We start from the raw sequence: 12,718 nt of genomic DNA, 5'->3' as shown, positions 1-12,718 counted from the left end.
GCAAAATATAAAAATTCTGTAGTTGCCAACAGGAGACACATGTGCACTCTTGTCCGACTTAGTCCTTCTATACACTACCCTATTTTATTTTTGTGACATTCCAGACCCCTCTTCTGGACCAGATGGGAGTTCCAATAGGAGTGCACATTCATGGGTAGAACATGACTGACAAAACATATTCCAGAGACTTCTAAAAGTGAGAAAAGCAGGATAAGCTATCACCAATACCCACTAATTTCTAGGAATCCGTATATATGTTAAAAAAAGCCCTGATTCACAAGCGTCTAGATCTCGATTCACAAGCCTCTAGATCTCGATTCACATGCCTCTAGATCTCAATTGACAAGCATCTAGATCTCAATTCACAAGCCTCTAGATCTCGATGATTCACAAGCCTCTAGATCTTCATTCACAATCCTCTAGATCTCGATTCACATGCCTCTAGATCTCGATTGACAAGCCTCTAGATCTCGATTGACAAGCCCCTAGATCTTGATTCACAAGCGTCTAGATCTTGAATCAAATGCCTCTAGATCTCGATTCACTAGCCTCTAGATCTTGATTCACATGCCTCTAGATCTCAATTCACATGCCTCCAGATCTCAATTCACCAGCCACTAGATCTTGATTCACATGCCTCTAGATCACGATTCACATGCCTCTAGATCTTGATTCACAAGCCACTATATCCGATTCACATGCCTCTAGATCTTGATTCACATGCCTTTAGATCTCAATACAAATGCCTCAAGATCTCAATTCACATGTCTCTAGATCTCAATTCACATGCCTCTAGATCTCAAATCAACAGCCTCTAGATCTTGATTCACAAGCCTCTAGATCTCGATTCACATGCCTCTAGATCTATGCTAGATGGCAGCTCCTCCTAAACCATTACTGAAGTGGCAGGCGAGACAGTGTTTGACATGGGATGTATTAGTGTTTTCAGAAATAACATGGATCTGGGGCATCATTAAAGGAAATCTGTACCAGTTCAACTGCAATTGTTCCTGCTATAAGCGTTAGATCAAACACGTCCCTAGTGCAAATCTATATTTGTCAATGCATTTTTGCACCAGGGAAAATAAATCTCTTTAGGTAATAACATGAACAATAGTACAGCGCCATGGCAAAGTTTCTGCAATTATGCACGAACTGCACGTGGAAAAGTGTGCGGACATAATAAGTCACACAACCCCATATAACTGCAAAAGCTAACTATTGGGGTGCCTCCACAGAACAGAGTGAGACAATGCAGGGCTGACCTGCGGGACCAGTTCTAATCTCAGCCGAAAAGAGGACGTCCGCCAGCGTTGGCATTGGGGCCTGCCCACTTCTTTTCGATGAAATCAAAGCAATTCCAAGCATCCCCTGCTAGCTCCTTACAACTGCGTTCATTGCATTATGCTGGCAAGTTGGTTATCTCAAACACATTAATGTTTATGTTTACAGCAGAATCCATCTTGCTTCTAAGAGCTACTAGCTATCATAATGGCACTCATTTAATCAACTTCACAGCAAGGCCTTACATATTGTCATCTTTAATATGTGGTGTTGAGCTCCTATGGGTTTACTCCTTGTGTCACAGCGGGTTTTCGGGTGAGTGTCACACCATTTACCATGCTGTCACTGACTCTTGCAGTGAGCATTTCTGTCATCAATATCTTGTATAATTAAAGTGGCACATATACACGGGAGCAGTGGAGTAACTTTGCTGAAATTGTTGGGGGGACATGACATCTGAAGAAAAGGTGCCCCTGCCAAATGAATGGGGACAACATGGTGTGCCATGAAAGTTGGGGGGGACAAACACTACTGCCCCCCCTAAAATTACGCCCATGCATGGGAGCTCAATTTTTATCTGAGGCGCAACATTATTGGAAGGCATAAAAGCCTTGCGTAAGACTTTCACACCTTCCATTAACATCAAGCCCTATTTTCCTCCATTTGTGTGGCGGAGCGAAGGGGCGCAACGCAAAGTGCGTTTCTGCCCCTCCCTTCCTCTCCCCCATACAAATGTTGCAACATTTGCACTGGCATGAACTTTCATGCCGGAGATAATGCTGGGGATACCTACAGAGCCTGCTTGCTTTATGCAGAAGCATAAAGCAGGCAGATTTGTAGGGATCAATTCTACACAATGCCTGCCAAGCTTGCATGGCAGGCAGCGTGTACAATTAAACTCTACCTACCATGGTAGACAGCGTTTACAATTATAATTAAATGCTGCTACAAGTGTACACTGCCTTTTCCCCGGCACATTTGGACTCTGCCGTGCAGGGAAGCGAGTCACCTATGTTCATGTCTTCACGTACCGGCTCCCTGCCACCAAATTATTAGTTCATTAAAATAGCTACACTATGCAAGGGAATGACTGCCTACCACACAGCAGGCAGACTTGGTAAGGGTGTGCATTGAAGGGGTCACAAAGGATGTCAGTGATGTGGAAGCTGGGGCTACATGCTAAGTGGAAGTTGTCAGCAAGAAACAAGGCTGACCATGCAATGGTAATTTAGAGATTGTCCCGGTGGCGAGAGAGGTTTGGGGTGTGGGTAGGGAAATGAGGTGGGTTAGCACAGGGAAAGTTGAAAGGGGGGGCATGTTTATGGCTCCGGATTGGCTGGCATCTTCCACAAGAGTGCTAATGATAGGCCAAACAGAAAATAAAATAGACCATGTAATCGGATTGGATTGGGGTCTGGAATTGAGTGGAAGTGAGTTGCTTTGGCCTAATAGGAGATTCAGCCATGAATCTCTACCATTGATTTGAAGTATATTTTGGACAAACTGGGCCTCATTATAAGTGTGCCAGTCCAGAAACAACGGTGCCGGTAAGCTTACCGGCACCATTGGTTCCGGACCGGCACACTACAACTCTGCTGGGTGGGTGCAACCTCATCCGGCAGGTCAGACCTGCCAGGCAGGACGACACCCACCCGCAGAATTTTCAGGGAAGCACCGGCACCATTAACAACGGGGGACTTACAATTTGCCTGCTCCTGACTTTCCGGTCTGCCGGGGTTGTAATCCTATTAACAGGTCCAGCAGCAACCGACCAGTATCACTGGCACGGTTACCACCGGACCCGAAATGAGGTCCACCGTCTGAGGGTTTTACATTCTAACTACTGGTTAGTGCAACATCAGTCAAGAATGCAAACACAGATGCTTAGTATTGTGTAATGTGCACAAATGTACCAGACCCATTGTCATAGGCAACCATTGCAGACTGCAAGGCGACAGGAGACAGTGCAGCCTTCAGGCACCAGATTATCTAACATTTGCATCAGTGCTAAAGATTTAGCGAACACACTTAGCAAAGGTGTTGCTGCTTGTGTAATACAAAATGGAGCCCAATCCACATGACATGATATTTTCTGCAATGGAGTGAAATAGTTTTGCACATTCTTTTCTGACAGGGTTTTAGGGAAAAACAAAGAGGAATTGATGCAAATTTAGCTGGCACCCAACAATGCTCCACTTTTGCACTGCAAAAGATGGAACTTTGAGGAAATAAATGTTTTTTTTATTTCACACAGCCAACATAGCATAACAGCCAGGCCACTTAGTTTTTGACTCAGTTCAAAAACCTTTATGTAATATGGACTGGGGCAAAACCTCTTTGCTCCTTTCCATACTACACAAGTGCCAACACGTTTGCTAAGTGCACTTGCCCAAATCTTAGCACTGGTGGACACATTCAATAATCCCGCCCCCAGGGCAGTTTTACAAATCTAGTCATTTTCACAGCTAAGCACAAATGCCTGGGTTAAATCCTGCAAGAGTGGGTGCTGCCCCCTATTGTCCCCAGATAGTAAACACACAGCCCTAAGTGTTCACGTTGACAATGTGGCCCAAGAGCACACCTGAGGGACAGCACAGCCGTATCACAAGGGAAAGGGCCCAAGCCATCGGTGGCAGTTGAGGTTCCCTCCTGCCGTCACTTATTGTGCTGCCACAGTGGACCTTCGGCTAGGTGCCACCTCACTGTGTTTGCAAATTTATGTCAGGAATATTAATGAGGCATATCCTGAAAACTCGTCAGGATCCCAGCCATCGAGGCCCAGAGTTGGACAACCCTGTTCTATAGTAAGCATCACAGCCGATACCATGGCCTGATTCTGTGTGTTCTTTACAATGTCATGTTTGAATGGTGTTCACATGAGCGATCACTATTATACATCTAGAGTAAGACAATAGCTGTTTGAACAGCCACACCTTGTTACCTATGTGCTGGATAAAACAGAAAATAATAAAATGAAATTAAACAAAGCCACTGACTTCACTTAGATCTTGCGTTCCTTCACAATTAATCTTTAGCATTGTTTCAAATTATTCACCATGCACAGTGCATGTCACACTTGCTACCATGTCACTTACCATGATCCGACTGAATCTTTCACAGCAGATGTCACTTCTTGCTGTTATTATAAGATATGATATTTTGTTTATAGCATGCCCATACACAAGTGTTTCAAAGCGCGATGAGGCGGTGGAAGGGAACAAGGGAGGGACAAGACAAAGACCTTACTAGGCCCAGTGACACTGAGATCGCGCAAGTGCAGGGAATAGGAAAGGGGAAAAGTGCTGAGGGAAGGGGAGGAGGAGCAAGTGCAGGACATAGGATCTAAACATCAAAAAACAAGAAGTATGGCCAGCAGGAGGCAGTGCAAGGTTAAGTGTGGAACAACAAGTGGCAGATAGTGCAGGTAAGGGGACTGCAGGGTTACAGATACAGACCCAAGTGCAAGGGTTGCCAGGAGACAGTGCAGGTGTGCAGCTGGAAGGACAAGGACCTGGGCTCATGATTCAGAGGGTAGCCAGGTAACCAGTGCAGTATCAGACAGGATATCAGCAGGGAAGAGGAAGAGAGAAGGCAGAAGCAAAGAAGAGAGTCTTGAGCTGTTTCCGGAACCAGAGATGGTTCTGCTCAAGTTTCTTATAGAGAGGCAGGGAGGCTGTTCCAGAGGGAGGCACAGGCAGAAGAGGGAGATCTGCCCCATCTCGTTGCTTGGAAAAGCACACGACCCTCAAGGAGTTGGAGTAGGAGGAGCGAAGGGCTCGAGTGGGAAGATACTTCAGAAGAGAAAGCTGAAGATAATTAGGTCCCAGGCCCCAGAAGGCCTTGTGGACAATGCAAAGGGTCTTGAATTTGATCCTTGCAGCCACTGGAAGCCAATGGAGGGATTTTAGTGCTGGAGAGATACTATATCTCTCCAGATCATATCATATCATATCATCCCTGGGCTTGAGGCCAAGGACAAGTCTTGCAGGCCTGTTCCGAATGAGTTGCAGAGGATGGAGAGTAGAGGCAAGCAGATTTAAATAGAGGCTGTTACAGTAGTCAATCCTAGAGGGGGAAGCAGAGGAGAGGGAGAATACCTCTGAGGAGGTGCAGTTGGTAGTTTGACTTCTTAGAGATGTCAGGGATGTGAGGAGAGAAGGAGAGTGTGGAGTCAAAGATAACACTGTGGTTCTTAGTCTTGCAGGTGGGAGCAGGAGGAGGGCCAAGGGAGGCCGGGCAGAGAGTGAAGGGAAATAGGGGTGCAGGTGTGCCAATGAGGAGGATCTCCGTCTTGCTGGCATTCAAGCAGAGATCATTGGCAGCACACCACTCTTGGATTGCAGAGAGATAATCTGGGATGAGAGACGGAGAAGAGGCGGCAATGGGGAGCCTGAAAGCGAGCTCATTGTCATCCGCATAACATTGGAAGTTGGCACAGAAAGCAGCAATGCGGTGGACGAGAGGTGCCAGGTATTGGTTGAACAACCAGGGAGAAAGGGTAGATCCCTGGGGAACACAGCAGGTGGAGAGAGAGATAGAGGAGAGGAAGGACCCAAGTTGGACCTGGGAGGAACGGTCAGAGAGGAAAGAAGTTAACCAGGCCAGTGCCTGATCAGTGATACCCAGATCATCACAGAGCAGGTTGAGCAAGATGGCATGGTTAACCGTGTCAAAGGCAGAGGAGGAATCAAGTAGGATGAGGACAGAGTGGAGATTAGAATCAAGATTATAGAGCAGGTCTTCATGGATGTTAACTGTATGTGTCACGCAAAATATTCAGCTAGGCAGATCCCAGTTCAGTGTATGTATGTCATCACTGATCAGGATCTCAATGAATTTGTCACACAGCATCTTCTGTCAAGTACCACATCGCTTATCAGACACTCAGTGAATTCTATATAGTGGAAATTCAGCTTTGCACACTGTCACCTACCGTATTGTGAACCCGCCACTGTGAATTGTCCGCTCCTGCAGAATCGATTTCACATATCATGATTTCACTGAATTGGTACAGAAGACCCTCTGCTAGACTCCATGTTACTTACCAAGCTGGCACTCAATTTGCATATGTGCCTTACGTTGCATGTCACTTACCGTGCCTAGCGGCACTGCCTGCCGATCCCCGGCAATGAGTGGCTATAAACTGGTTATACATACATCAACAACCTCACACTGAAGATCAGTAGACAGGAAAATAAAATCAAGGTAATTGTCGCTTTGCAATAACACATGCATGTAGCTAGGGTGGCAAATCATTGTACACGGTACCCCTCCAGGATATGGCACCTGCTCAGCTCAACTCGGCCGCTTGACTGCATTTGGTGAATGGTCATGTTACCACATTTATCCCAGCATTTTTAGGGGGTAAGGATATATTTGAATTGGATTTTAGGGTAGTGGGGGTGTGGGAGGTAGTGGTAGGACATAGAAGGGGGATCTGAGGGGCTGACCTCCATAAATGAATGCTGCAAATAATTGCAGTGAAATGGCCACTTTGGTGAGCTGTACCAGATCCCTATGACATATATATGCTTAGCCCCAGTTGTGTAGTTTTATCTTGACAATATTATTTGTCTTCCACTTGTCAGGAGGATAGCTAAGGGGCAACGTTCTGGCCTTAGAAGTAAGACGACACGGAGCAACACAGGTTCCATCCCCGGGTCCATGCTTAGAAACCTCTGGGTATTAATAACCATTCATATCACTTTGCACCCCACTTCCAGCAAACCTATTCACAGAAACATATTTCACTGTTCTCTAATGGGAACCAGGATTTTGCTCACCATGTTCTCCTACCAAATAATTGAGCTTTCCAAAGGGGTCGGCATTCAGACTCACGGGGCTGTTGATCACAGTTATTGGGGTGCTATTGCTTCGCCTGCCTCGCGGCCCTGGAACCGGACTGATTTTGCCTGGAGAGGGCATGATGGTTGGATAGTTCATGTTTGTGCGATTCATGAGCCCGGCAGTCAGTTTAATGTTTGGTGAGGCACTGGAAGATTTACAGTTCACCGGGGCCCCTTCTACGTGGCAGTCTGCATGATAAATACTGTGGACAGACTCAGAACTTGGAGCGGAACTTTGAAGGCCCGGGGATGGAGGCGGCAGCATGAGCTGACTCCGAGGCTTCAAGACCTTCATCTCCAGATCACAAATCTCAGGGCTGGGCTTTGGGCTTCGCGGGCTCCCATTGCTAATGTGGTAATGGTGGTGATGGTGATGATGGTGGTGGTGGATCAAGTGGTGGATGGAGGTGATCCTCCGCCTCGTCCTGCGGCTACGCCCTTGCCCGTTCGTAGCATTGTTAGGGTTCACCTTTTTCCGCCGCTTGTTTTGCCAGTTGCTGTACAAGCGCACCGTCCTCCGCTTTACCTTCCTGAGGATGTGGCAGATGTACTTGAGCAGTTCATCATAGCAGCTGCCCGGCTCGGAGAAGCTCGCAAGTGTGCTGTCATTGGATAGGTAGCGGGCCCGCTGCTCTTGCATCAGCTGGTTCTCCCGCTGCTTCGTCTCTGAAAACTGTGTTGCTATCACAACCAGGCACAAGTTAATCATGAAGAAAGAACCGACCTGCAGTGATGAAAGAGAGAAACAGGGTGAAACCCAAGTAAACAATCACATAACACAGCATTGCAGACCCCTTGTAGGGAGCACATACACCCTTAACACAAAGGATCTCCTCTTTTCATTTCTGAAATTCACACTGTTGGTGATGCTCCAAATTGAGTTCAACACCTTACTTTTATTTACAGCATTTTATTCAAGGCAAAGTAAGGAGTACAAAATATTCACTTGGCTGCAACACTGATTGTCAGGGCTGAACATTTTGGGTAATAGATTACTGAAGTCCTCGGAAGGCATTTAATCGCCGTATTTAATCGCCGTATTTCGGGGAATCAATGAGAGGAGTTAATAAACACTAGGAAGCCCCACTGGTAAATAGAACTTCAGAGTCAGAGTCTTTCCGTTCAAAGGATGCCCCGACTTGTGTACCCTGTTACCGTGCCCTTCCTCTGTCTTCATCCTGCATCTAGCATGAGGGATTCTCTCGAGTCTCGAATGCACAATGGGTCAAGGAAGGTAGTTCTTTTTAATACATGACAGATGATGAAGAGGCTATGAAGGACACTGCCAAACAGGTTATAAGGAACAATGCAAAACGGAATTGTATGCATTCTTACTGATTGCATTTACCATTGTCAATTTCATGGGGACTAGAATGGAGATGGAAATTGGTGGTCACCCCGGGGTCACATGAAGCTACAGTGACCAGATTAAAAAAAAAAAGAAAAACACCCAGACAAGCCATAGACATAGACGTAGGACTACCGTAAATACAACTAAAAATGTGGTCTACTTCTATGTCACTGGCCTTTGGAGGGGGTGTGCTCACAGACACACTCCTCTCATTGGGGGAGAGCACCAGGGAGGGGAAGAGGGAGAAAATGGGAGCGTGAAAAGCATTTCACTCCCCCATTTGCGCGGTCAGAGTTGTGCTGGGACCTGATTTCGGGATTTCGAAATCGGGTCCCGGCAAAAATCGGGACTGTAGCCACCCACCCTTGCAAACCCCGGATAGGAGTTTTAAAATTTAAAAAATCCCAGGACCCCCAGACGGAGGGCGATTTCCCTGGACTGTCGTAGGAAAACCGGGACATCTGGTCACCCTACATGAAGAGGCTGTGAAGTACACTGCCAAATAGGTTATGAAGGACACTGCTGAACAGGTTATAAGGACATTGCTGAACAGGTTATAAGGAACAATGCAAACGTAATTGTATTCATTCTTACTGATTGCATTTACCATTGTCAATTTCATCGAGACTAGGATGGAAATAGAAATTGGTGGTCACCCGGGGGTCACATGTTTGAAAAGTCTAATCTAACTCAAAAGTGTAATTGAAAAAATACGGACATTGCAGAATCCAATCAGGTTGTCATGGTCTTTCAACCAGTTAGTGGGGGCGGGTGAATACACACTCAGTGTAACGGGTCTTCTAATGTACAGACCTTGGACATTTTCTTAGTGGTAAAAAGTCCAAATGTTTTTCCATGGAAACAGGCTTATTCCCATCTATTGATTACCAGTAAGAATACATTGTCTAGTCAAGGCATGGCATCCGCCAATGTGAATAGGCTGAATTAATATAGGTACCATCCCAGGATTTGGAGGTGTCCAGAAGGTGATGGTGAGAGGAAGAAAGGAAATGGTGGAATCTGGGGAATGGGCATGGGCGGCTGGTAGAACAATGGGTGCCACTGGCAGATTCCTCCCACTTTCTGAGTCCGCTGATTGGCTGAGTGTCCTTCCCTGGGAATACACCCCAGTAAGTTCCTGAACTGTTTGTGCAAAACCCTCATCAGAAGGGAGCACTGCGCATGACACATTTATATTTTATTTTGAATGAAACAGCCATATTTGCCAGAAACACTGTAATTAGGGCCACAGGCATCGCTAGGATACAGGCCGGGGCGGGGGGCTAAAGCCCTGGGACATTTGGATGTAACGCCGGATAGAAACTCACAGGCTACAACCAAAAGGCAAGCTAGCCCTGAGTCCCGACAGTCCAAAAATTAGCATAGCCCCAGATCTTTTCCAGACCTAGCAACACCCCTGATTAGGGCAATTCCTCGGCAGGGGACGTACATTAGTGCAGAAGGAGATGAGAACACTGACCAGTTGATTGGATGCAATACAATTATACAGAGATGAGGGACAAAACAAGACAGGAGGCAGACAGTTCCAGAGGTGACTGGATCCATTGTCACAGCAAAAAAAAAAAAATCTATCTCCCTGTAGGAAAGGGGGTATGCCAAATATGAGGAAACATGGCCGTGGTAGTCTTTTAGCCCAATATTTGTTTATTTGAAAAAATTGCAGATCACTTCAATGCCACCAATCATTTTTGTTCTGACAAAAAAATGTTGCTTACAAAAAATAATAGTTTTAAAAAAAAACATTTTATTCAAAGACAGGTTGCTTGATTTAAAAGATTACTTTTTCACAACAATAAATATTTCTTTACCCTTTGTGTGTTGTTGGTTTCCCTGTGCTGTTTTATGTATTGTTTTTCTGCTCAGATAGATATTTGATATAACGACATAAGTCTTTAAGTTACCTAATTACGTATGGATATTTGTTTGAACTGGTTTGGTCTTCACTTTGGAAACATAGTTTGAATGTGTTATTATTGTTAATTCTCTGTCCATGAAGAAATTAATGAATGTTTACTTTTTTTGTGCAATAAATTATCAGTTGCTTTAAAGACCTTTGTTGGCTTAAATGAGTTGATACGTGTCTATGACGCAAAAACATGTGATTAACCAAAACAATTTGATTTTACAAACAAGATGTAATTCTTTAAGTTAAATCAGAATTTGTGAAATTGGGAAAAACAATCGTATCACCTCAGCTTAAATTAGGTTTTATGGTCATTAATGATCGGTGAAAGCAGGCTGGTTACTGTGACTCTCTTGGGAAACAGCCTTTTTTATTTTATTTTTTTACTGTGCATTTGTAAGGCGCTTATAAATCAAGTAAATTGTATTTGAAAGCACCCACAGGACAACAGGAGGGAACATGGGAATGAAAACAAATATAATGAAGAAAGAAAGAGGCAGAGCTACTGGGCCTTGGGAGCATTCAGAACGCGCAATTGCAGAGAGAGGGAGAGAGGGAGAGAGAAAGAGAGAGAGAGAGAGAGAGAGAGAGAGAGAGAGAGAGGGATGAGGGAGTCGGTTGGTAAGTGCGAGATGTATCAAGATGGACGTGCTAGGGAGTAGGCAGCTGTAAGGGTTCCATGTAATAATGTCACCACAAAAATATCGCCATGCAAAAATATCACCGAAAAATGGCCGTTTTTTGTGGCGACATTATTGCATGGAACATGCAGGGACACCCCCGCAACCCCTAGACTTTTTTTTTCTTTTTTTTTTTTTTTTTTGCCCCTGACCCCATATATATGGTCACCCATGTAATATCGCTGCAACCTTTTCCCGGCTATATTATTTACGGCGACCATATATATGGGGATAATATTACCTGATACCGCTGTAAGTGCCTAGGTGAAGTGGTCAGCCGCCAATAAATAGATAAATTTAGGCCTATGTCACCATAGGCCAGCGGGTGCCAAGGAAAAGTGCTGGGAGAGGTAGGTGGAGGCTGAAGGCGATTGGGTGAGGGAGGCCAGGACCCGGGAGGACAGATAGGGCCCTGGTCACCAATCTCAGCAACTGGGGGATTTAGCAGAGGAGGGAGGAAGGGAAGGAGGAGGTGAAAAGGACAGTCTTGAGGAGCCTACCGGAATTTGAGGCGGTCCGGCTCAAGACGAAGAGAAAGGGCAAGGATGTTCCATAGGAGGGAGCCTGCTGAGGAGAGAGATTTGCCACCAGCTCGCTGTGTAGCCAAGCGCTGAACACAAAGAGAGTTGTTGCCAGGGGAACGTAAAGATCTGGAGGGAGAGTATTTAGTGAGAGCGAGTTGCAGATAGCGTGGCCCCCGGCCCCATGCAGCCTTGTGGATGATGCAGAGGGATATGCATTTGATCCTTGCAGCCACCGGGAGCCAGTGGAGAGTTGGAGAGCCAATGCAGTTTATTGCTGAATTTAAACTGATGCATTTAAAATGTTGTTTTCCTAATTTAGGATGAAAGGCAGAGTACAACCTGGGGGGGTGGTCGAGGAGGGGTGGCATTGAGAGCTGCACATGCCTCAATCCTTCACTACCCAATGAGCACCGAAACATTTCTTGTTTGGTAAACGGCATTCAAGCGTCCTGCTATGTACCATGGCAAATATATTGCATTGTTCTACTCGGCTAACCACGTTCCACCATGCTTCCAACATGACTAACCAATGGGCTCATCTTGATTATCATCTGGACCCTTCACTAGAAGGGTTTTGTGGCAGTGTGTTGAGTGTGTAGGAAGAACTTCCTACTGGAGAAGCCATTTAAAGAGCCAATGTTCCCAACCCGCCTTATGTTGATCAGGCTTAGTTTCCCAGGAATGGTGTTGACGCTCAACTTGTATCAAAGGTCATCTTATTACCCTAGCAGTCCTTCTCTGCCAACAGGGTTTATTCCCTGGTTTTACTCTACCAACCTCAGTGCCTCACGAGGGAATCTCCACCCCGTTTCTGACCATACGTAAATGATGCTGCCTGTGACGAGCAACGTGTGCTGCTGAAGAAAAGCAGGGCGTTTGCAGTTGACTCCAGCACAATTTGTCCAGATGAATTGAAGGAGAAAGCGTCAGTTGCCCATCTCACATAGCCAGTGCTGGAACGCTGTGGCTTACAGAATTGCCACGCTCTGTCCCGCCACTAGCCTTTTTCAGTCAGTGCTCAATCGAAGGCTTGGCAAAAGTGAGGCATGGAGGTTGCTGTTTCCTGTTCAATCTTGGCTCACAGCCAAGCAATTCAGAGCTGTAACTAA

At 45.8% G+C, this 12,718-nt stretch overlaps 1 protein-coding gene across 4 annotated transcripts in view; it reads right to left on the bottom strand.

Moving 5' to 3' along the window:
* Window positions 1-12,718, bottom strand: part of LOC138567460 (voltage-dependent T-type calcium channel subunit alpha-1H-like) — a 1,148,189-nt gene that overhangs the window by 633,500 nt on the left and 501,971 nt on the right. For all 4 annotated transcript variants that reach the window (XM_069645666.1, XM_069645668.1, XM_069645670.1 and 1 more), the window contains exon 7: window positions 7,068-7,854. In XM_069645666.1, the coding sequence (XP_069501767.1) occupies window positions 7,068-7,854 (787 nt within the window). The remainder of the gene's footprint in view (window positions 1-7,067; window positions 7,855-12,718) is intronic.

Source organism: Ambystoma mexicanum, chromosome 2p, assembly GCF_040938575.1.
Source record: "Ambystoma mexicanum isolate Mex_15411 chromosome 2p, UKY_AmexF1_1, whole genome shotgun sequence".
In the NCBI taxonomy this organism is placed as follows: Eukaryota; Metazoa; Chordata; class Amphibia; order Caudata; family Ambystomatidae; genus Ambystoma; species Ambystoma mexicanum.
This window is presented reverse-complemented; position numbering and strand designations above follow the sequence as displayed.